The 25,157-nt window shown below is 48.3% G+C and overlaps 1 protein-coding gene across 1 annotated transcript in view; it reads left to right on the forward strand.

The window, feature by feature from the left end:
• Positions 1-25,157, forward strand: part of PLXNA2 (plexin A2) — a 209,399-nt gene that overhangs the window by 89,243 nt on the left and 94,999 nt on the right. The window contains exon 4 of the mRNA XM_037070964.1: positions 8,519-8,653. Coding sequence (XP_036926859.1) covers positions 8,519-8,653 — 135 coding nt within the window. The remainder of the gene's footprint in view (positions 1-8,518; positions 8,654-25,157) is intronic.

The raw sequence follows: 25,157 nt of genomic DNA on the forward strand, positions 1-25,157 counted from the left end.
CTTACTAGCTGCGGGATCCTGGGCTGGGCACTTAACCTTTCTTCCTCCATGAAATGAGGGGCCTGTCCCACAGCATTTTCAATACTATTCATGTTAATATCTCTAGCCCTTTGCACCCTCGTAGCCAAGTTCAATAGGTGTTCAATAAATACACTGAGCTGTATAAGTCGATAAAGGAAGAGAAGCCCATCAAAAGCCTTTGTAGATCCTGTCCCAGGGAAGGCTGGGTTCCTGTGCCTGCTCCTCCCTAAACGTGTGATGGGGCCTCTCCACGGCAGTTAGCCTGTGTGTCAGTGTGCATAATTTCCACCACACCCGATTCCAGAGCTGTGCGAGGAAGGCTGTGCCATCCCAAGGTGGACTCGGAAGGATGGTTCTAAATTATTGATTCCATCCTGAAGTAGCCAGGGCATCCCCAAACAGGAACCTGTGTGCCATGCTCAAATGGAGATTTCAGGAGCCCACATATTAGAGCTTTGGGAAAACGGAGATTCCAGTCTGGCAGAAGTTGCTCATTATTCTTTATGAATTCCTTCTCCCACCCCTCTGTGCTCCCCCGACTATGGCCACACTCCCTGTGAATTATTGGTTTGCCACTGTGTGACTTGATTTCCCCTGAGGCTGCTTAATGCTTTGGCTGTCCCTTGCTGTGTTTATCTTATTTGTTTCCCAGCACAATCAAGTGCTTTCTCTGCCCCTGGCAGCTTCGTCCTGTTCCCAGCACCTCCTGACCTGCCCAGGTTTGGACCTGGAGCAACATTGAAAGGTGGGGCTGCTCTGAGGCCAAGCCCTGTGCCCCAGAGCTGCCCGACCTAGTTCACCTGTACAAGCTCTTGTCCCTTCCATGGCCTTGGAGCTCAAAGCCCTCCCTGACAATGGTAGACCCCGGAGCTGGATTCTGCTGCTTCTAGGTCTTGATGTCACTTTCCCCTGAGTCGTAAAGGGAGAGGCCCCTGGGTTAGGGGAGTCGGTGCCCTTGTGAAGTATAGTTTGTCATGAACCATAGGCAGGTGGGAAGCAGAGGCCACTCCTCACAGGCCTGTGGGCTGCAAGGACCGTGATTGCTTGGCTATCCATCCCTGGCTGAGGAGGAGTGAAGAAGCCACAATTTAGAGGGGGGGGGGGGAACATCTTCCATTCCAACCAATTTCTCTAACCTAACTTCTAAACATTTTCTTTGCTCATAGTAGCTGCTCAATAAATATTCATGACATCCACTATCCCCTATCATTACAGGTCAGGCTGTTAAATCTCAGACTGTCCCAAGGTACTGAAATCCAGAGAAGTGCTTCCTCTTAGGACCTTGGCCCCCACCACACCCATGTTTTAGGAGAAAGCCCTCTATAATTGACCTTCTGTGGACCAGGAGCCTCTTGCCCCAGGCACCCCTCTGCTAGCCCTTTACCCTGTTTCATATTTAGGGCGTATTCGTAACATGCACAGAAATAGAAGTAATTGTACATGGAAATGTCAGTCTCTAATGTCAAAACCCAACACTGACCAATAACTCTAAGGATCAGAGTTAGGAGCATCTTCACATGTTGGGGAGGGTGTGTGCACATGTGTGCGCACGTGTGTGCATGTGTGTAAAGGTGGAGCAGCCAGAATTCTTCACGTTTGGCACACCTTAGTTACATCCTTCCTTTTCATGGACAGGTGGACCCTCTCCTCTCCTGGGTCAGTGCATCCCACAGGCCCTCTCCAATTAGCCAAGCATTTAGGGCCAGGCTCTCAGCTGTCCTCAGGGGAGCCTCAGCCTGCTTGGCTGTGACTCTGCACGGTTAGTTAATGTTTGCTCAGCCCAGAGACGGAGGCAGGGTTGGGGAGGGGGTGTCGGTGAGCCAGAAGCACCCCGGAAGTTGCTGCTGCTGCTTCTGTGTGGGCACGTGTGTGCACAGGATAAAGGGAAGAAGCATCTCAGAGTCTGAACTTACTAAAGACTTCAATCTATAAATAATTTGGGTCATGAAGCTGTACAAAAATAAACTTCAGCATGAGTCCTTTCTCTCGAAGCACTAACTGCACAGCTGCAGACACGCTTGCTCATTAACTCACTCCGGAGTTCGGTCTGGGCAGTGCCAGGCTTTCTCCACCCTCTCTAAATATGCACACGTGCACACGCATATATGCACACCCCTGCACACACACATTTGTATACCATGCAAGCCCAGCATCCTGAGGCAGAAGTACAATCAAGTCATAAAGGCCTCTAGGACATATCATGACAGAATCCACTGAAATTGTTGCTGAGCCCTCAGTAACCACATGTCAGAAGCCTCAGCCTCTCCAAACTTGGTCTGCAACGCGAAGTTTCCAGGAAGTCTGGGCTCAAACGTTACTCCTTCATATTTATATCATGCTGTAAATTTTCCAAAACTTCACATTTCCACCTCTGCTTTTTAATTGATGTGCCCCCTCCTCCAGGAAGCCTCCCCCTCATGGCTTCCTCCATCTAGGCGAGGTGCCGTCATGCCCCCCAACGATGGCCTCCCCGGGCTCCCCATGAGTTTGCAGACACAGGTAGGAGTGTCCATTTCCCCATTCCTCCAGCTTCCCAGGAAGATCCCTTCTCACAGTGTCCCCAGCTGTTCGCACAGGCCTAGCTCACAGCTGGCATGTACTAAATGCATATGGGACAGTACTAAAATTCATAGCTAGTAACTAATTTCATTCTCACGACATCTTTTTGGAGCTAGTAAGGACAGGAGTTCCCACCCTTATTTGACAGCTGCAAAAACTATTATACAAACAAGTGAAGCACGTTGCCTTAAACCACACAGCCAATTAATGAGAAAGCTGAAATTAGGTTCCAGCCCTCCAGACAGGAACCAGTGCCTCCCACCGTGTGGGGCTGCCTCTCACGCCAGTCTGTTTCCTACTGAGAGGCCTGAGAAGAAAATTCCCAAATCTGTTGCTCTTCAGCTGATTTTGAAAAAAAAAATTACTATGACGACGACTACTACTATTAATAATAATAATATTAAAGTGATATTAAAGTGCCAAATTCCAAGCAAAGGCACCATAATTTAGGACTAACAAGAGAACAAATTGATGCACAAGAGAAAGAGTTTGAAGCAGCCTACAGGTAAGCTAGTTAATTGGATATGCTGATTTGAATTAGATGTTCAAGTAAAGAGGCTGTCACTAATTTCTGCACAGGCCTAGCTGTGATTTAAAGGAAAGCTATTAATAGGATTACTATTTCATTCTCATTTCAAAGAGGCCCCTCCCATCTGGGGAAAGGACCACAAATCTCCCCTGGATTTCTCCTGCCCCAAAGCTAGCCCTGAGAAAATGACTTTTTTTGAGCTGCCAACCGAGGTCCCCCAAATTAGGTTTGAGTTTATCATTGCCTGCAGGAAAGAGGTGACTGTCCCACTTTGTCCTTGGGGTCTGAAGGAGGAAGAGTGGGTAGGGAGAGAACTTGGACATTTGCTGTACTCTGTTCTCAGCCACAAGGAATATTTATATCTGTCCATTATTACTCTCTTAAGAGGGTCACAGAAGGACTGAGAAATCAGGGTCCACGTGGGAATGAATCCTCATTCTGCCTTAGGTGGCACACCTGTGGAGTCTTAGGAAAGTCACCTAACTCTCCCATGCCTCAGATTTCCTCTCTGCAAAGTGAAAATAAGAATAGTATTTACTGCGGGGGTGCTTGTAAAGATTAAATGAGTTGATTTTTGCTAAGTACATTCAACAGCACCTAGCACATTATAGAAGTGATAGGGTGGTAGCTATTACAAAATACTTTAGGAGAACAGGATTCTTTCTTTGAAAATTCGCCGGGTCCAACCTACCACCTTCAGGCAGGGCCACATTGACCCATGAAGCAAAAGAGGTTATCCTGACTTCGAACCTGTCCTGCATAGGTGGCGACAGCCTCCTGCGGTCATTCATTCTCCAGCGAGGGCTCCCCATGACAGGAACTCTTCCAAGAACTAGCCAGAATCTCCTTGTGCAAAAGTTTAGGCACATTTTGCCCCTTTCTGGTCTCAGTCAAGACCGTCACCCTCCACTGTGGCACAGTGTCCTTCCTAGCTCAACTCTGAGTTTTGTCTCAGCAAAGTGGGCAGCTTCTGCATGTCCCCTGAGGTCTGGCCCTCCCAGGAGAGGAGGATCCCGACTAGAAAGACACGCTTGAGTGACTCCTTCCACCTGTCTGCGTCACCTCCCTCCTTGGCCCACCTCCTCGCTCTTCCCTGGCCTGGTTGGATGCAGAGGCCTGTGCAGCTTGGTCTGATAATGGCCTTCTCTTGGACTGGATTCATGGCCTATTTCAGGTTGCTGTTGTCCTTGTAGTCATTGAAACCTAGCCCTGGGGACACAAGCTTAAAAGCCTAATAGAACTGTGACTTTGTGGGACACCACAGAGCAGACACAATCAGTTGGATTTCAAAATCCCACTTTTGTTCGGGACTCCCTGACAGTCCCTTCACTACCACCCTGGGTCTGGCAAGGATCGGGGACAACTTTGAAACTCAAACCTTCGTATCCAAGACAGAACAATCTGGGCAATGGTGTGCTTGAACTTTCTCTACCCCCTAACAGGGCCCTCCTCCCTAGTCCCTAGTTTGAATCAGCCATGTGCTTCCTCTGGACCGCACTGGCTGGGAACCCGTTTGAGCCCCCAGTTCCACCACTGCTAGCCGCACGCCCTGCATGGAAGAGCTTAGATGAATGAGCTCCAACGCCCTTGTAGCACCAGCAGTATTTAAAGTCTGTGATTCTCCAGTGGCAGGCACTGAGCCGACTATGTCTTCCTGTTATTCAGAGGGGGAAACTGAGGCTCAGAGAGATGAGGTCACTGACCTGAACGTATACCCTTAGGCGGAAATCAAGCCCAGACAACAGAGTCGGACCAGAAACCCAGAAATCGTTGGTGGGTTGCCAGAGGGAGCAAAAGGAACTAGGGAGGGGAGAGACCTCTGCTGCCCAGTTGGCCTCCCCTGCCTTCTGCCTGCCATCCCCCTTCCCCACCTCATTTTTTGGCTCCCCTGGTCTCCTAGTCCTAATTTCCGTGTTCTCTGCCCTCCTGAAGCTTCCTGGGAGGGTTCCATGATCTGGAGGCAACTGGCGTGGAATGAGGGAGTAGGAGGAGAGGCTGAGACTTCCTGGGCAGTACTGCTCTCCTCTCTGGGGATGTAGACTGAATGAAATAGGATAGCTTAGTTCAGGTTCAGTTCCAAGAACATATTCTCTTCTGGTTTGGTCTTAGCTCTGACATTTGAGAGTTGTGTAGATTTGATTCTGGCTTTAACTGGTTTATTAAAAGATTGGGGTTGCAGATGGAAATTTGTTTTTAAAAAATCTGCTTAGGTCTCTGATTCAGTAAAAGGTGAGTGTCTGGGATTGGTCCTAAATGGGATGTAGCAGAGGATATGATGACAAGTTGTCTCTGGTTCAATCCCGGCTCCAACTTGGCTGTGGGTAACAACTAATCCCAGGAACCAGAGAGGGAGGGCCAGATTTGTGGGGTTTCTCCTTCTGACCTTTCATGGAAGCCGTGGAGGGAATCTAGGCGAATGTCTCGGCTTTTCGGGAGGGAGGCTGCCCTGCCGGGCAGAGGAGTAACTGGCCTCCTGGGGCAGGGGGGCCCTGGGCCAGGTCTGGAGTAAGAAGCAGGTTGCACAGCTCCGGGGGCTGAGCCAGTGATGCGACTTCCTTCTCACAGGAGAGGAGCAGCCATCACAGGGAGGAGGGTGGTGAGAGTCACTGGGACACATCCACTTCTGAGGAAGAAGCGGAACCTGGGCTCCCATTTCATGGAGGCAGAAAGCTGAGGCCAACCAGAAGTCCTGACTATCAAGTCTTCTCTTTTCCTCTGGCAATAGCTGGAGAACTGGTATGAATAAATGCCACTACACTTCTAGAAGGATCTCTGTCTGTCCGTTTGGTATCTGTCCTTCGAAGGGAGAATGTGCTTTGAATATTAAGAGGATTCAATTTAATGTAAAGTGTTTTCCCCAGTAAAGACCTTGACTCATCACTCTACTTGAATCCATAATCAGATTTGCCCAGGGTGGAGGGTAGTAGCCTCAGCCTCTTAGCCTCATCACTGACCCCAGAGCCTTCCTCCACCCTGTGAGGATGAATTAAATGGTGCCCTTACCCCTCCCCTGAAAGGAGGAGCTTGGTAACAGTTGCCAAGGCAATAGCTTTGAACAGGAAGCTATAAGCCAGGCAAAAGGGGGGACAAAACAGGAGCTTAGGAGAAACAGGAGATTCTAGCCCACGAGGGGAGTTCCTAGGGTAGGAATGGCTGAGAGCAGAATTCTTTGATTCCAGTGAGGTTGTTACATCCTCATCGTCAAGCCCAGAAGCCTCCAATTCAATCATCAAAGCAGGTGAGAACACAATATCCCAGACTCCAGGCCCTGTCTTATTGTTCTTACACCTGGGGCTGGGCACAGGGCCTCAGGCAGGAATCTGTTGTTTCTGCCACAAGAAAAGCCAGGGCTGCACAGTTCCCCACCCACAGGGGGCTCCTAGTCTACCCCCCATGCATTCCAGTTCAGCCCAGCCCACAGGCACAGCCCATACCCTGGCTCAAGCCTCTCCAGTATGCAATTCTCAGGAGAGTAGAGAAATATGAATGGAAGTGCCAGTCCTACTTCCCCAATTCTACAATAAATAATGCTCTTGACTATCCCTGCTTGGCCAATAGGAACTAAAATTGCCTTCACTTGTTTATTCTGGCGAGTTTACTGAAACACCAGATACCAGGCTTAGTCCTTGGGACGAACAAGCCGTGGTCCTTGTGCCCAGGAGCTTGAAACTGCTGTGATGGGAGAAATGGGCAGAGGGAAGGGGCTGTTTTGAATGGGAATCAGGACAGGAAGTCTTAATCTTAAAATCTTCCAAAGAAAAGGTCTTTTGGCTTCATTTTGATTTAGCACCAAGGAGACCATAATACTTTAGAATTTGGTTCATAGTTCAGGTCCTTTTAGCAAGTATTTCTCAAGCATTCCCTTTTATCCATCCCCAGCTATGTTCTTAGCCCTGTTCTCAACCTCAGGATTAGAGAATTATAGGAGAAATAGAAAATACACACTTGCCTCCACAATGCTGAGGGATGGATGCACATGCAAAGCAATTGGGGAACAAGTCAAACAGGTCACCAATACATGTTAGCATATACATATGAGATGAACAAATCGATTGATTATAATCCTAGGACAAAATGTCTGGTAGGGAAAGAAGGCATCAAGGTGATATGCAATTAGTGTGATGAAGAGATGGGGGAAGGCTTCACGGAGGAAGTGGGGCTTGGACTAGAGGGGCTTCCATGCGAACAGGACAAGGAAATGCATCTCCAGGTAGGGAGTGTCGGTCAACTCTCAGCTGCTATGTTGGGAACAAGAAACCCGGGGATGGGGATACCTTCAAACCAAGGACTCGAATCCACCAATTTTTGGGTGGCCTTAGGGACTTCTCCTTACTGAATCTCAGTATTCTATATGTAGATTGCTGAGACTAGCTTCGTGCTTCTCAAACCCCGTGGATCAACAGCATCCATATCACCTCGAAATTTATTGGAAATGAAAATTCTCAGGCCTTATCCCCACCGAATCAGGAACTCTGGGCATGGGCCCAGCAATACATTTCACCAAGCCCCACCCCCACAGTGATTCTCAGGGCAGGCTGATTTGGGAACCATTGGGCTATATCAGTGCTTCTAGACTCTGACTATTCATTAGATTCATCTGGGAATCTTTGAAACCCCCAAAAGATGCCTAGGCCCCTCCCACAGAGATTCTGATGAATTGACCCAGTCTTCACATCCATAGTTTTTAAAACTCCCCAGGTGATTCTAATTTGCAGCCAGAGCTGAGAAGCACTGGACTAGATGACATTCAAGTCCTTTCTGACTTATTACCCTGGGCTGGACTCTGAGATTCCTGGCTCACCACATGTCACCGAGTGGATGTGCAGACGTTTGGGGGATATGTTTGGGGTAACAAAGATCTTCCTGAGATCTGAAAATCTTGCGTCTCTTGATGACCAGCTTTTGGATGGTTCGTGTGAGTGTCCCACCATTCTTCCCGCTTACTTGCCTGAGACTGGGCCGAAGTTGACTCGCTCACCCAAAACACAAATAAGTGTACACAAATACATACTCACTTGTACACCTACCTATCACATGGTGCTATGCACACACAAGAATGACTACATAGGGATATTAAAAAAAATCACACACCTAAGGGCTTATATACACACGCAAATAAACCCATAATTTGAAATTTCAAATTCGGTACACTCAGACCACTTGCGAAAGGATTCTTCTTCGTGGAACTGATCTACTTGAGCTAAGAGGCACCTCTGTCTTCCCTGCAGCAGCCTAGCATGGTTCAGGGTAGCAACCATGGTGGGGTAGCGTGGGGTGATTATCTTCTGTAAAGCTACCTGCTTCATATTGATGATTATCTTCTGTAAAGCTACCTGCTTCATATTGAGGCCAGTAACCACAGGAAACTGCTGAGCGTGAATGCTGAGGGTGCACTTGTTTCTTTTGCAGATTCGAGCTGATGGTCCCCCCCACGGCGGGGTCCAGTACGAAACAATCTCCGTGCTCAAAGATGGGAGCCCCATCCTTAGGGACATGGCCTTCTCCATCGATCAGCGCTACCTGTATATCATGTCAGAGAGACAGGTGAGTGCCAGCACCTTTCCCTCCTTTCCGAAGGCCAGGAGGAGCTGATAACCTGTGACCTTTATTCAGAAGCTGTTCCACATAACAAGGGAGACCTCTGGTTTTACTGCTCAGGGGCCTGGGAGAGGCAGAGTCCACGGACACGTTTGCAGGGAACCAGATAGAAGCACCAGGGGCCAGCCGTTTCCCACAGGCTTCTCTCTACACCACAGTCCCTGTCGCAGTGCATAATGAACAGCCTCACAAGAATGGGCCAGACCGCACAGAGCAGCTTGGTGTGATTAGGAGGTAGATTTACTGCTCCTGGGCCCACAAAGTCTGCTGCTCAAGGGAGCCAAAGAAGTGTAAATAATACAGGCCCTAGGCTGGGCCCAACCCTGGGAGAGACAGATCCGAGAGAGGGCCTCGGGAGATGAAAATCTCAGCCTGCATCTTCGACTGAGGCAGGGTAAAGCTCCGTGCTTCTCCCAGCCCCGAGAAGCTGAAGCTCCACCTGCAGAGTTGGGGAGCCTTGAGAAACAGACTTCTGCCCTGTCCTGGGTAACAACAGACAAAGTTCCCCACCTTCTGGCATGGAGCTTATATTTGCTCTGGATTGTATTTGCTCTGGATTGTATTTGCTCTGAATTGTATTTGCTCTGAATATGTGTGAGCAGAGAGAAGGCAAATGCAGGGAGAGCCATGGTGAAGGGCAAGAGAAGCAGAGAAGATGGGAGAGTCTCCAAATGAATGGAGGTGCAGGAAGCAGAGAGCTAGGGAGATGCTGTTTTTTTTCTATTCAGTTAGTGAGTCAGCAGTTGTTCAGGAGAAGCAGTGGTCTTGGCATTGACCTAAACATGGTAAGCAAGGTAAAAGCCAAAGATGGAGAAAAAGGACTATGAATCTGTCTTGGTGCTGAGGACAATGACTTAGGCTAGACAAGGATGCTGGGATAGAGGACCAGCAAGCTCTCATGAGGTGCCTCCCAGCTCAGGTGTCATTCTCAAAATACTCTGTCAAGATTCCAGATGTCCTTGATCAGTGTCACCCAGAGTTCTCTTTCCCTCCTTTCTTTTTGAAAGATATGATCATTCTGAATCCAGGAATGATGGATGAGTGCAAGGAGGAAGGAAGAGGCAAATGGGCACCTGACAGCGTGAGGGAAGCAGTGATGTAGCTCTAACTCGAAAATTACTTCTGGAGAATCGATGACACAAATCATATGCTAATTACATGCAGATTACACCCAGATCCTCTTGAACCCACCTGTTTTCTTACCTCCTTTCATGTGGCCCCTGCAGTTGACATATAAACAGGCCCAGATGGGAACCTGGTGGAGCTGGAGGAGGCTTTGCCTGACCTAGAGTGGGAAAGACAGTCTTGGAAGTAAACACCAACCTATCATTGTAATAAAACTGCCGGGGGAACCTAAAAGAACCCATTACTGGGAATATGTTTATTGGGAACAGTATACTTGGAAAACATCAAAATGAATGGGACTTCGTCGCTACCCTGGAGTTGCTTCCAGTCTAAGGAGAGAGAGACATATACCCAGAAATCTATAACATCGGTTTTAAGTCTATACTCTGCTTTTTTACCATATTCTCTTCCTTAGGCAAAAGATTATTTCTTAAACAAAAAATGGTAGGTGCTCACTATACAAATTTTAACAATATGTGTGGAAAAGAAGATAACAAGGCCCTAAACCCCACTACCCCAAATGTAACACCTTGTTAATATTTGGCAAACACCATTCCAGACAATTCTCAAAAATATGTACAGAGAGGAGGGTGGATGGACAGGTGGCAACCTGGAGAGGTAGATAAAAGGATGATCTGAGGAATCAAATAGACCCATATTACATATGATATTTTTAAAAGACATCATGCCTGGCAGAGAAGCAGGTGGGTGACCTTGGGTAAAAGCATTTTCTTGGGTTCCCTGAACCCAGGAAAGTGAAAAAGCAATAAAAAGCAAATAGAAGTGACCAATGAGACCTTAAAAGAACTGAGAAGATTTCAAGGCATGCATTTTTTATTGCATATATTTTTCTCAAATGGTATGCTTCCTGAAATTGCATTCAAATTGTGGTGAAAAGAGAGGGTTTGGGCCAGGGATGGAGACAAAAGTGTGGCCTTTAGGGAATATAGTGACCTCTGAAAACGGTATCTGACATCACCTCTGACAATATCAACCCTGGCTAAACCAAGTGTCCATGTTGCTTATTTCTTTTCTTTTCCTTTCTTTTAGAGATTTTATTTATATATTTTTAGAAAGAGGAGAAGGGAGGGAGAGAGAGAAGGAAAAGAAACATTGATGTGCGAGACAAACAGTGATCAGTTGCCTCTCACAGGCCCCTAACCGGGGACCTGGCCCATAACCCAGGCATGTGTCCTGACTGGGAATCGAACTGGCCGCATTTTCGTTTACTGACTGATGCTCAGTCCACTGAGCCACACCAGCCAGGGCTCACATCACTTATTTCTAAATGTCCTCTCCTTCTGCCTCAGCTGCCACTTCTTGTTACAGTCTACACCAGACAGAGGGGTTCAGTAATAGCCAGTCATGATGAGCAGATAGAGGAAGAATTTGGGTAGAATGCCATGGGGCTGTCTCTACGAGGTGACATATTTGTCCAGGGAAATGCTATGCCAGGTGGAGCTGTGAGCAGCAGGCAGAGTCTAAGGGGAATTTGTGAGGGAGCTCTGAGGCCTGTCACCTGGAGAACTGTAAATCATGTAGAAATAGGTAGCCAGGTGATTTCACCAGGGGCTGGGGCCAGGGATGGGGGCCAAGAACAGCTCAGAAGGCCCATCTGTCTGCGTCTGAGCAGCTGTGAGTACAGATCATGCACAGACCACTCAGACCTCTTAAATGTACGTCCACAGGACAATCCATGGAAATGAAGTCCGATGACTTGGGTTCTAATTGAGGTTTCACTATAATCAGACGTGTGACCCTCTCTCAGCTTCAGTTATCTCCCTTATAAATAAAGGAGTTGCATCCGAGAATAGGGTTGTCTCTGAAGTCCGAAGCTCTGATTTGGACCCTATCTCAGTGCTTTATAGCTGGCATCCTGAGACAAGTCACTTTGCCTCAGTGTCCCATGGAGCCAGCAGAGACAACACGTGGGAAGTGGATCTATACTGCCTCAGGCACCACCAATAGTTGATGTGAAGATTTGTGTGAGCCCTCTTCCAGGTCTCAGACTTTACCGTTCCATGACCCAGGAGGGTAGTGACTGTGAGTGTGATCAGAAGGAAGTGAGGTGTCAGCGTGGCACATGCAGGAGGCCTCAGGCTGGCCTGGGAGGCCTGTGTTCTAGTCCTGGTCCCACTTCTAACAAGCTGGGTGACCTGGACCCTTAACTTCTCAGGCACCCAGTTTCCTTAGCTGGAAAGATAGAGAGAATAAACCTAACTCTCTAGTCTCTTTCAGATGTTGAAGAGACTGATCTAAGGTCTTGGCCCTGGGCCTCTTCTCCTTTCCAGAAGACAACACCAAAATCACAGGAGACAGCCTTCAAAGTTTCTGAGCCTGTGTGTATTCATATGAACTGCTTCCCTGAAGGTGAATGCTTCAGAGGAGGCCAGAATGCTGGCTGGCTATGGACAAGTACATCTCTGTTTTGAGGAAGTGACTTAAGGCTTTGAAATTCTCTAAAAGATCTAACTCCTTGTAAGGCATCATGGGAATCACTTTATAGTAAATCTCTGGGCAGAGGGCTATCATCCCTGCCTTCACCTTGTCCCCAGCTCTTCTCTCTCTGTTCCCCTCCTCCATCCCAAACATAGCAGCTATTGTATTCATGACACCATATGAGAGTCGAACCAAGCCTCAGGTCTCAAGTTTTGCCTAGATAGGTTTTCATCTCCCCACAGAGCTAGAACAATTCAGTACAGCTCATCCTCTCTCTCTCCCTCTCTCTCCGTGTGTGTGTGTGTGTGTGTGTGTGTGTGTGTGTGTTAATTAAATGTAATTAAGAAATAAAATAGGACTAGTCAGAAGTGTTGAGTCTTTAGTGCCACTGCCTAACAATTTAAGTTAATGTACTGTTAATAGATCGAAGGCCAGCCAGCAGTCCCAGGGGAAAATTTGGAAACTGATTTCACACTCCTGTGAATCATCCAGGCTTCCCACTGATGAGATGCCTGGCTCTTCCCTAGAAAGTCCACCCAACTTCCTCAAGAGCTAACTGGCAGATGTTATGGGAGGGAATACAAGTCACTCCCATATCTTCAGTGTCTAGTGGAAGTCAGACAGCAAGCCCAGGGAAAGTCAGGCCGCGAGCCAAGTGAAAACCCAGGCGACAAGATGAGAAGAAACTCGATAGCTCTAGTTTCCACCCAACTTCTTAGGCTGGCCACTCCTAGAAAGGGAATCTAACTCTGTACTCTAGGTGGATAGAAACCGAGGTTGGGGATGGAAGCAATTATTCTATTTTGTACTTTAATTAGTTTGAATTAGCAGAGGGAATAGAGGCATAAAATGATCCAGCGAAGGGTGAAATGGAGAAAGAGAGTCGCAGGGGAGAATGGCTGTATGCAGCCTGCAAAGGGCCTTGGGATCAGCAGAACGGCTGGCGATGGGTGTGTGTGGGGTGGGGTGGGGTGCAGCATGGGATGCTGCTGTCTATTTGGAGGCTTGGAGAGATAATATAGCACAGTGGTTAAGAGGTGGAGTATGGGACTCAGCCTTTCACTCAGCTTTTGGCTACTCACTAGGCATGGGGCTTTGAGAAAGTACTTTCACTTCACTGAACCTCAGTTTCTTCATCTGTATAATGGGCCTACTAATGGCAGCTAGTGGTGAGATTGAGAGAATATTCATAAATGACCTAGCCCTGTGCCTTCAAATAGTGGTAGTGGTTATTATCGTTATTATTGTTATTGTTACTAGTCATATTAGAAGCTCTCTAGGATCCCAGAGAGGGCTAGCAGCATCTCCACTTAAATTATGGCTGAGCCAGAGTTCCGAGCCTCAGTCAAACCTCTCCCACCTGCCATTCCCGTGGCTCCCTCCCAGGGACGCCTCCGAAGCCTTGGGCCTGGCCCAATGGCAGCCTCAGGCTGAGTTGCTCATAATCTGCTATTTATTTTTAAAATTCAGGAATGTGCCCAGCAGACTAAACAGTCCCGCTCCCCTTGGTACATGCGGAGGCAGCCCCAGGCCCGTATGTGAGGCCCAGGAGGCCAGCAGTGCAGCATCTGTGGAGAGCAGGGAGGGGACCCTGAGCCCTGGTCACCCACCCCCCGCCGCGGGGCCGTCTGGCTGCATGTGTGGATGCTTGGCCAGAACGGGGCGTCCCTGGGGCTTTCATGTCTGGCCTCCCCAGGGAAGTAAACCAAGTCTCAAGCTCATTGCAAAAGATGGCCTGGCTTCTCCAAGGCCATCTCCTCCTGAGTTGACACTCAGCCCCCAATTCTAAAAACCCCGATATTCGTCTGTAGTTGGGACCATGTTCTAGGCATTTATGGCTGCATAACCAACCCCTTCACCATTTAGAGGCATAAAACAAACCTTTATTAAGTGCACAAATTGTGTAAGTCAGGAATTCAGATGGGTTGCACCCAAAAGAGCTTTTTTTCTTCTCTACAACGTGAATGGCATGGAGTGACCGGGGTGACTAGGGACTAGAATCATCTGAATGCTCCTTCTCTTACATGTCAGACAGCTGGGAACTGGAAGGCTGGGATCAGCTGGGACTGTCTGCATGTGTTTTGAACTTCCTCACAGCATGGTGGCCTCAAGATAGTGAACCTCTGGAGCAGAACAGCTGATGGCAGACATAGCAGCTCAGGGCTGCAGGAGTAAAGTAGAAACTTTATTGCCTTTTTTATGACTTAGTCTTAGGAGTCACATAGTTCTTTTTCCTCCCACCTCTCCCTCTCTACAGCCAATCACCCTGAGCAATTCAAATGCTTGTGGCCAATGAGCACAGTGAGAAATAAGGCCCAGAAAAGACAAACGCGTGGTTTCCTGTCTCCCAGGATTATGGAGCCACAGACCATCACAGCTCTTGTGTTAATATTGCATCAGCCCACTCCAAGGTGGTCTTCCTTGGTGGTCCACCTTTGGTCCGAAGGGCAATAGGTTTTAGGAAACTTACCCTCGTGGACTGAGGGAGACTGACTTTTTTAACCCCCCATTTTAAGTCACTTCAGAGAGTAGGGGCACAAACAACTTTGACTTGGTGTTATTAGAAACAAACATTATTTGAAAAGATTGTAAAGCACCCCCCCTCTATGAAGGTCTCAAGTCTAGGGCAGACCCCTCCAGTGCCCTGCATGAAGAGCCTGTGTGGGGTCAGGAAGGACGCACCAGTCCCCTCCAGCATGTTGTCCCAGCAGTATCCAGCCGGCTTCACCAGAGAACTCATTTGGGTTCCTTCGGTTCGGGGGAGGGCCTATAAACTGTAAGTCTGGACCTAGGACCAAAACTAAGAAGCATTTTTAAAGCACCTATTGTGATACAAGAGTAATAGTAAGTCTCTTACCTGTGGCCAAAGACACTGAACCGCCAAACCTGAAAGATATCTAAAGAAAGACCTGAGGAAGGGAAAAAAAACATATGGGACCATGCTTCCAGATGTCCCCTGCTCATTTATTTTGACATCTCAGACTATTATTTTGATTGTGCACATTTGTTTAGTCCAGACGAAAAGGCTTCCCTGGGCGCAGGCCGAGCGTGCCAAGGTATATTTTTACAAGGCGGTGGAAGTCTCAGTAACAGGAGCCCTGCCTGTTGCCTGGGCTGGGAGGCCTGGGCGGAGTCACAGGGAGGAGGGAATGTGAGGAGGTAGGGGCTACAGTGGAGCCTGAGGGACTTGGGGGAGAATTACAGAGTTTGTGGATTAGGAAAGTGAGGATAAGCGAAATCCTGCTGCACTTTTGTTTTCAAATGTGTCACTTTCAATCCAGCCCTTTGATGCCCATGTGTTTCTGGTTAAGGACACGGCCCCCAGTGTGGGCCAGGAGCTGAGGGCGCATCTCAGTGCGTCTCCCAAACGAAGGGCAGAATCCTGCCTCCTGTGGGTGGGGGCCCAAGGAACAGTGGCCACCTCGAGCCTGGGTTTTGATCTTTCCACCAACTTTCCTGCTGTTTCAAAGAGGCAGACACTGAGCTTATTCCCTGGCGATTAATATTCTCATGGGAGCATTTTTTATCAATATTTTCACACCAGGGAAAGGAAATGCAAACCCACCCTATTAATTAGATGCTTGGCTTGTGTTTAAGAGAGAAAACTCCAGCTTCTTGCTTTAAAATCCCTTGGTTTGGAAAGAAGTGATCGAACACAATGCCCAGGCTAAAAGAACTGGTGCCCAAAACCTCATTTCTCTCAGTGGGCAGGGGCAGGGGTCTGGAGACTCTATCTCTGGTTTTTGGCACGGGATTTGACTTCTCTTTCTGGACAGGTATTGTTGAGTGCTGATTGCCCAGGAGGAGGTTCCCATGGCTGAGAGATGGGGAATCATAGTGCCTCAATGCCTGAAGGTACTCCCAGCCCCCCACTTATTTGATTATCACCTCCCTACTTCTTTTAAAAATAAGGAAGCTGATCCCCAGAAAGGGGAGGCACTTTTCTAGGCCATCCTCTTAATTTCCAGAAGAATCAAAATGAATACTAGTTAACCTGGTCCAGCCCGGCATTCCTTTTCCCAGTTTCACAACAGCTTCACTGGGCACAGGCTGGAAAGAAAACTGGTTGTGTTAAAAGACTTTCGATTAAAAAATTACAACAACCTGGACTCTAGAGATTACCTAAAGGTATTCCCGAGGGTCAAATTAAAATAGAGTAAGATCTGCATATCATTTGCATACACAGACTCATTTATTTAATGGACCTTTATGGGTCTATCATGTATAATGCATAGAGCTGTCCACCTGACAAGTCATTTGCATATGCCGATATAGACAGAGCAGTCTAAGTAATTTTTCCAGCCAAGATCTTATAAATAGGGCTGCCCTGAAGATAGGCACCTTCTTGATTCCTTTTGCTCATTTTCCATGCAACAACCACACTGTGAAGTGTGATTTTGTGTAGCAGTAAGTAAAACAGAATCCCTGCCCCTGGGAGGTCACATTCAGATGGGAAGATTGGTGTATAAGTAAATGACAGTGTACAGTTAGCACTGCCATGAACAGATGTGTACCATGCACCAAATGATGGAAGAAACTCGTACCAGCCAGTGTGAGACCTGTCCTTGTCCCTCCTTCTTAGAGTCACTCGGACAGAGCACTCACCCCCTCTCTGACACAGCAATCCAGAGCTGGTAGAGCCTCAGAGATTATCTCCTGAAAAGTAGCTTTGCATTTTAGTTGAGGACCAGAGACCGAAGGGGAAAGTGACTCTTGAGAAGGGAGGGTCTACCCAGCCTGTAAAGAAACAGATAGTGACTGATGATGGGTGGTTTCCTGGCCCCGGGAAGAACGTGGGCTCTAGACTCTGTCCACCTACCTAGGTTCAAGTCCCGGCTCTACCCACAAGGGTATCCAAGCTGCAGTCTGTGGGCCCCATGCAGCTCAGGACGGCTGTGAATGTGGCCCAACACAAAATTGTAAATTTACTTAAAACCTTGTAAGAATCTTATGTGATTATGTGTTGCGAAGTATTTAATGTGTGGCCCAAGACACCAAAAGCTTGGACCCCCCTGACTGATATGTGACCTCAGGCAAGTTGCTTTACCTCTCTGTGCATTTCCTCCTTTGCAAAATGGGCATCATTATGAGAGCTGCTTGAGGAGTAAGTTAATTGAAGGAATACATACAAAGACTCTGAAAAGTACCTGGCACCTATTACCTGCTTAATAAATGTTAGCAGTAGTAATTATATTTTTATGGCTGTGCCACTGAGCGTAATCATCACCAGGCCAAGCCCTGCAGATCATGCTGTGCGTGTAGCCACGCCTAACGAAGAAACTGAGCCACCCAGCCTTGCCTCTCAATTCTCCCTTAAGCTGTGTTGAAGTCAGCTCACTAGCATGTAAGTCAGGCTTTTTTATTTTTTTTCTTATTTTAGCTTATGGATGGACCTCAGTGGATCTAACAATCCCGGGAGATAAGTGATATCGCCCTGGCCCTATTTACAGATAAGAACACTGAAATTCAATCTGGCTAAGAAATTTGCCCAGGGCCATCAAGCTGACAAAATGCAGGGTCAGGGCTCCACCCCGTACTTCCTAGGCCCAAGCCACCTTTGGCTTCCTGAGATGGCGCCCCCTGGCTGCCGAATGGGTGAAGGAGTCACCTCCACGCGGCTCCAATTTTAAGAGAAAGGGCACCGGGGTGGCTTTCAAGACTCCGGGAGACTAGCACAGACTCACAGCTTCACACTTGATACCCACAGGGAGACTGGAACAGTGCCCTGTTTTGTTTTAAAACCTAATAACAGATAGTGAGCACTGCCCTGGGCCTTACCTGAACAGTCCGGGAACTGTCTTGGGTGGTTGGGGTCTGGAGAGAGTGAGGTGCCTGAAGTTACTGCTGCTGTTCGCCCTGTGCAGTGGGCTGGGCACCACACAGGCCTTTTCTCAACTCCTTACAGCAGCCTTGACAGACAAGTATTATCCGCCACATTTAACACGCGAGGGAGGCTCAGCAAGGTTAGGTGTCCCGAGCAGGCCATTCATACCACTCCTAGGAGGCAGAGCCGGGTTTGGCATACAGGCTGCCACCTGTGTGGTTGAAAAGCTCCTGCCTCACCAGCCATCCCCCGGCCACCAAGGAGACCCATTCAGGGACCCCAGTGGGTGATGTCGTGACTCCTCGGCACACTCTCTACCCCCATCTACACCCTGGCCTATCTGGCAAAACAAAACCTTTGCAAGGAAACCAGATGCAGTACTCACGAGAGGCATTGCACCAAGCCCTGATGCAACCTCTTGGGTGCAACAACAAGTGTGAGCCAGGCAAACTGGTATTTGCTCAGTGGCCGGCCCCAACCAGGGATTCTCAGATTCTAGAAAGCTCCTATGCTTGCCATCTTGAGTCTTACTTATCCAGCCAAATGCCGGAGCCCCATGGTGACACCCCAGAACTCTGCAGCCTGCTTTTTAAGCTCCAGAGCTTTCCCTCCTGCTCCCTGTGTCGAGTTTCTGTAATTGAATGTGTTTTATTTAGACCATAACATTTAATGCCACTTTGGATTTCCAATTAGGCTTCAATCAGATGCCGAGAGTCTGACTCGTTTTGTTGTTTTGATCCACACAAAAGATGGCAACATCAGAGGAGCCGTCGTGAAAAGTTATTTCCATCTGCTGATGGCTAGGACCGTTGCTGTGATGTGGAGACACAGCTTCAGAGGTGCCAAGAGAAGAACTGGGCGTCAGGAAAGGGGGAGGGGACAGAGGGAAGTCAGCGAACCCTCGAAATGAAGCATGATGGGAAGTTCCGAGTACAGTGGTTTCCCCCAGAGAGAGTGGAGCTGGGGTGTTGGCCTTAGGCCAGTTGATGAGACTCTCTTGTAAGTGGGCTAGGGTCCTGGGTGCCCAGGAGGGAAGGGAGAGGAACTGGTCTCCACTCAAGCTTGTTTCTCACTCAGATGGCCCAGGCCCTTTCTCCAGGAGATGTTCCATGAACACAGGGTTCCTGTGAGAGAGGAGGCTGGCCATTGGGCCACTTTCTCCTGGGGATGAGTGAGATGGGGCAAGCACTCCTGGGTGTTCAGGTTGCCTGTACTCACACGGCTGTTTCCTACAACAGGGCAGGGCCATGCTCGTTGGGGAAAGCAGGGCTTGCTCTGTTTTCAAGGCCCCACTTGGCTGCATTTTTCCATGTGGCCCTGTCATCCTTCTGTAACCCACCCGGCTCAAGGACCCAGCATCCCAGCCACGGTGCCTACTTCATAGTTTGCATGCTGCACCGTCAAATTCCCCAAGCCTTTGCCACTCAGCACAGAGGAATCTTCCTCACTCCCCCTCCCAGTATTCCCACTCCCCACTTCTGCAAACAGTTGAGGGGTTGAAATTTGCACCAGGTGGAGGGAGAACCGGCTGTGTCCTCAGCAGTCGATGGCTTAGCAAATAGTCTGGGTTCAGCCTCTGTCCCTCAAGTAATGTTTAATGATGAAAAGAGGGAGATGGGCAGAGAAAAGAGCCAGGCGGAGAGAAGATTGGAAAGAGGAAAATGGACAGAGCCAAGAACAATGTCTAGTTAACCGCTAAGCCACCAAGTAATTCATCCAAAAACCTTTGAGGACCTACTGGGTGCACAGAGCTTGTCCTCACAAAATCACACATACACAAGGGAAACGGACACGTCTTTGTTGAGTTTCAATACAGTTTGCCAAACACTGGAAATGCATGAGAAGATGCCACCGAACAGAGCCTGTGAGTCAAGGAAGCTTCTTGGAGGAGGTGCATTAGGTGAATCATGAAATAAATAAATTTCACGAGGTGGAATAAAAAGCAAAGGAAAGTTTCTCCAGTGAAGGGACACATGGAGGCATAGACGAGTTCAGCATATCCAGGGCATATTCCCCAGACATCATTATTGTTGGAGCTGAAGACAAGGATTAGAAGGCATTAACCTCACCGAATACTCATAGCACCCAGACGAGCAGCCTTCAGGTAGACTCAACCCCCCTCCCCTGGCCAAGGTGAAAGGAACTTCAGGCTCCCCCAGCTCCTGCTGCTGCAACATAGAACTTGGCAGAAAACATGCATGCATGCAATTCCCAGTGTTTCTTCCTCCCTGACAGCAAGCCTCCCCCCAGGCCCCCGGCACAGGCTGTGGGTCTAAACAGCACAGTCAAGAAAAGAGGAGTCCAGGGCTAGGCAGAGCCCACTGCCTTATACACCAAGGCCCTCTGTGATCAGGCTAATCCACTTTCCCTCAGGACAGTCACCACTGACTGCATGAAAACCTCTGCGCATTGCTGGTTCATGGGAAAAGGAAAAGAGAGATCACGTAGCAGTTCACTCATCCTTTCATTTGCAACAGCACTTATTTGTGGTGGAGAACTTGCCTGTCTGGGCTGCTTCTGTCTCCCCAAGAGATAGTACAGTGTTTGGCCCTTCCTAGGTGCTTAATAAACACTTGTTGAAAGTTAGGGCGAGAGGCAGGGGAAGAAGGGAGATAAGAAAAGAGAGGACTATGAAAAACAGGCATTGCAGGGTAGTGTACGAGTTCCTCTTTCGAAGCAGTTAGGCCTTATTCAAATCTTAGCTCTGCCTCTCTTCAGTAGGGTCTGCCGTAGCCTCTGTAAGCCTCAGTTTTCTCTTCTGTAAAGTGGGGCTAGCAATAGTAGTGCCTTCTAGGGTTGCTGAGAAGATTCAGTAACTAATCCCTGCCAAGTACCTGGGACAGAGGAAGAGCCAAACCCTGGAACTGGCTCTAGCTAAGCCCTGCTCCTTCTCTCTGGTTCACTCGTGAGCATCTCGTTACGCTGCCACGGAGCCCCCACACTAACATGTTGCTCATTTTTCATCTTTAAGTCACCTGTCAGTTGCATCTATTTCTAGCCTCTGTCTTATGAGACAAGAATAAGGAAGGGTAACAGATAACTGTGGAGGCTCATTTGCCAATTGTCAGCTCCCGCCGTCAGCAGAGCTCTCTGTCTGCTTCTCCCTGGGTGCCTGGAAAAATCATTGTGACCTTTTATTTACCAGTTGATCTAGTCATCTCTGGCTCCAGGTCTCTGCCTGCCCCCTCCAGCCCACCCCCACACCCCACCCCTTCATCAGCGCAGTGCTGGCTTCCTGCCTCCCAGGCCCCATCTCACTGCAGGATGGACAAGCTGTGCAGGCCCCTCAAGCCTCCCTGTCTTCATGATCATTTTCTTAAAAACCTGTGGGTGTGGAGAGGAGGAGGAACCTCAATTATTGATCTTCCCTGCCCATGCTCTCACCAGAGGGGTTGCTGCTGCTGATCCTCTCCTATAGACCTTCTCTTCCATCCTATTTCACCGGAGAGCTAAACCAAGACCTAGGCCAGCAAGTGGCCTGCCCCACTGTTCCTCAGGAAGTCACAGAATTTCCCAGGAGACCACATGTTTCCTCCAACCCCTCCTCCCAGATTTTGCCGTTAGGACCCTTACCTTGTGTCCCCTCCTTTTCGTCTATTTCCCCGAAACCTCCACCACCCCTGCCTCAGCTCCTGGCTGGCTGGCCTGCCAGTTTCCTTTCTTCTTCCCTCATGAGCCCAGCCATGCATTCACATACAGGCCCTCTGAGCCAACTGGCTGAGGTGTGCACCTCCAGGGCTGGGGGGTAGCCACTGGAGATAGTGACAAAGAGACAGAGATGGTTAACACGTGGGTACTAATGAGAAGACGTACCAAAGAGGTCCCAGGGGGCCAGGAATGAGCCAGGTTGACCCAAACCTGAGTCTTGACTGGCTGCAGGAGTTAATTGTGTAAACAGTGTGTATGTGCATGCACATGTATGTGTGCCACACCCAAATTGGCTTCTGGAAAAACTGATCCAAGAGAGAATGTAGCTTTTTTCTCCATCGTCAGGCCACTTGCCTTGGACATCCCAAACCTTTGTTGCCCATCTCGGATGTGGCCAACCTTACATCTCCCTCAGATTTAGGGGAGGGAATCCGAAAGCCTCTTGTGCAAGTCGCCTCCTTGCTTTCCAAGCTCTCCTCTTGGCCCAGCTGTCAGCATCAATTTTCTGCAGGGAGTGATTTAACCTTCATTTATTCATTAATTCTTTTTTTCCCCCTTAACTTCATTAGGTAAGATTTATAAAGATGTTGAATTGGAAAGGTCACCTGTCGCCGGGCCCAGGACACAGTGTGACAGTGTGCCTACATCTCCTCTCATGAGCTTTCTTCCAGGAGGGCTCTGGAGGTAGGGGGAGTAGGGGCAGGGGAAGAGCAGCAGGGAGAGGACAGCAGAAGCAGAGCCACTGGCTCCCCAGGAAGGCAGGGCAGGCAAGGGGGAGGAGCCACAATCTCTGAGCACACTTACTCCATCACCTGCCAGCTATTGGGAGGCCTATAGCACAGGGGAAGGGCAGGGCAGGCTCTGCATTAAGCACATCTGGAATCCTGGCTTCGCCTCTTGCTACGATGACCTTCACTGAATTATCGGTTTTTATTAAGCCCTCAGCTTCCTCTTTGAAAAACTGTTGATAATGATGGACTCTACTTCATCAGGTTGTTGTGGCGTTAAATGAGGAGATGCACGTAAAGCATTGAGCCCAGTGCTGAGCACACAGCAAACATTCAAAACATCATCTTTCTAACAAGGTCTGGCATTGCCCTGGACATGCCCTGCGGTGTTGGGCAGTGCTTAGCTCACTAGCCTCTAGAGACTGGCACACAAGGAGCCTCTTTGATTTTTCTGAGGAAAGGAAGCCCACATATTTCATGACTGATCCCATCTCCAGAACCTCAGGAAAAGCCTCAGTTCAGGGAGGAACCAGAAAGAGCCAGACCACTACTTGGCATCAAGACTGCTTCCCAAGGCCCAGCAGATTTCAGCAGGGGCTCAGGCCAGCCTGGTGCCCTGCTCTCTGCTGTGGGCCGGCCACACTCACGGTCTCAGGCCCACCCAGCAGTTACCATGGTCATTGACCTTTCCCAAGCTGTGAGGCCTGCTGGGCTCAGCCTTTAGCCACCTCATCTCAAGGAGCTGTCTCTCACTAACAACGTCTCTAGAAGCAGAGGGAACAGATGGCAGGCTAAGGAACCAGGCGGATATTTGGAACTTGTAGAAAGACAAAGGTATCTGCTTGCTGCCATTTTCACATGTCCTTGCTTCTTATGCCCCCAACAGAACCCCAGACCATCCCAATTCCCTCCAATCAGAATGAATTCTACTCTCTGGGCTTCTTCAAACTGCGGTAAAAGCCACATGTCTGGTGACTATCTATTTGGTGTCTTCCCCATTAGGCTCTAAGCCACTGGAGACTAGAGGCAGGTGAGAGGTATGAGTTCCCTCCCAGCACTGACTGTACGGCCGGAACTCAGGGTTTGAGAAAGTAATTTTGTTAGGAAAGCAGGCAGGCAACCCTATTCTGTGTGCCAAGCTAAGAATATTGGGTTTGAATATGATCACAGAGGATTACAAGAATTAATGTTATTTTATCTAACATTCTTAGAGTTCCACCCTCTGAAATTCAACATGCAAATTTATGCTCCTCATGCAAACTGGAGCATGCTAAATTAATGGAGAGAGTTCTAGTCACCTCACTTTTTCCAGAATCCTATTTCCTTCCTCTGGAATCACCTGTTTATTTGCCAAGGATGCACTAAGTAGTAAATTGCAGTAGAGGAAGGAACTCTAGGGCTGTGTGGACGTAACCAGCATCTCCTTTATGCTACACAGAATAAGAGGGATTCTGCACGCTGGATGGCAGCCCTCTGAGCAGCATTGAGACGTCTGGGCATAACCACAGGAGACCCACACTGCCACTCTGGTCCCAGGGCATGCTCTTTGGCCTGCAAATCACTTCACATGTAGGACATTAGTTTGTTCTGCCTGTATGCGTGTGGATTTGATGAGATGTTTTAGAGCATTGTTAATAAACAATGCTTGACCTTTTAAAGAGTGGCAACATTATATCATTCTATTTCATGAAAAATGGCCTATACAACAGGCCGTGTGGTATAGTTATTTTTCCATTTTCAAATAAATTTAGTTCTAAAAATAAATTTGGTTCTGTAACTCACAGTATTCACTGAAATCACCAGAGATACTGGTCTCTGAATAGCCCAGACAGGAAGTGCCCAGCAATGACACCTGAACTTCATGGCCACTCCTCATTATTTGAGTTCTCCCCTGGGTCTCGCACTGTGGCTGCTACCACTGCCCCCATGCCTGGCATCAAAGGACACAGTAGCTCATAGCACTGTCTTGGCCTGACTGTGGACGATTTCCTCTCCCTATACTTCAAGCTAAATCTGTATTAGAATTTATAGAAAAGAAAGAAGGCCTCACATAACCCCCTTTAGTTGGATTGGCCTAAAGCACGAGTATTAGTCAGTGGTATGTCTGGTTTTGCTTTGCATGAAGTTCAAGGTCTTTACCCGTGGCCCTAGGCTATTATCTAGTGGTCATGGGTTAATGATGGGAGGCATCAGTACAGAGACAATTGTGCACACACAATTTAATCTTTATATATCTTCTGTCTCTGGGGCCAACTGGACAGCACATATACCCTGTTATCTCTGAAATTCTCAGTTTTACCGCATTAAGTGACAAACTCACATCAGCGATAAAGCAAAAGTGATTGGCATTTCCTGAGTCCAATGAGTAGCTTAGTGCTCTTCAATCCAGATGATAAGCCCCTCCTATGTCAGGGACCACCTTTGGCCCAGGGGTGTTCTCTCCTGCTTCCTAATACTTCAGTCTTAACATATAAAATTACTTTAAACATAAACAGTGGCAGATAAGCATTAGAGGAGAGTCATCTTTTTACACTGTAAAAATAGAGTTGGGAATTGCCACTTTTAAGAAGTAAGAGAGAGACATATGGACAGAATACCAAGAGACTCTCATTTGTCTTTTAACATTAAATCTAACATAAAAACCATAGAAAAGAGACTCTTGCACTCGGAGCCTATTTTGTTTTTC

This window comes from Sturnira hondurensis, unplaced genomic scaffold, assembly GCF_014824575.4.
Source record: "Sturnira hondurensis isolate 20B ecotype Veracruz unplaced genomic scaffold, ASM1482457v3 Scaffold0019216, whole genome shotgun sequence".
NCBI lineage: Eukaryota > Metazoa > Chordata > Mammalia > Chiroptera > Phyllostomidae > Sturnira > Sturnira hondurensis.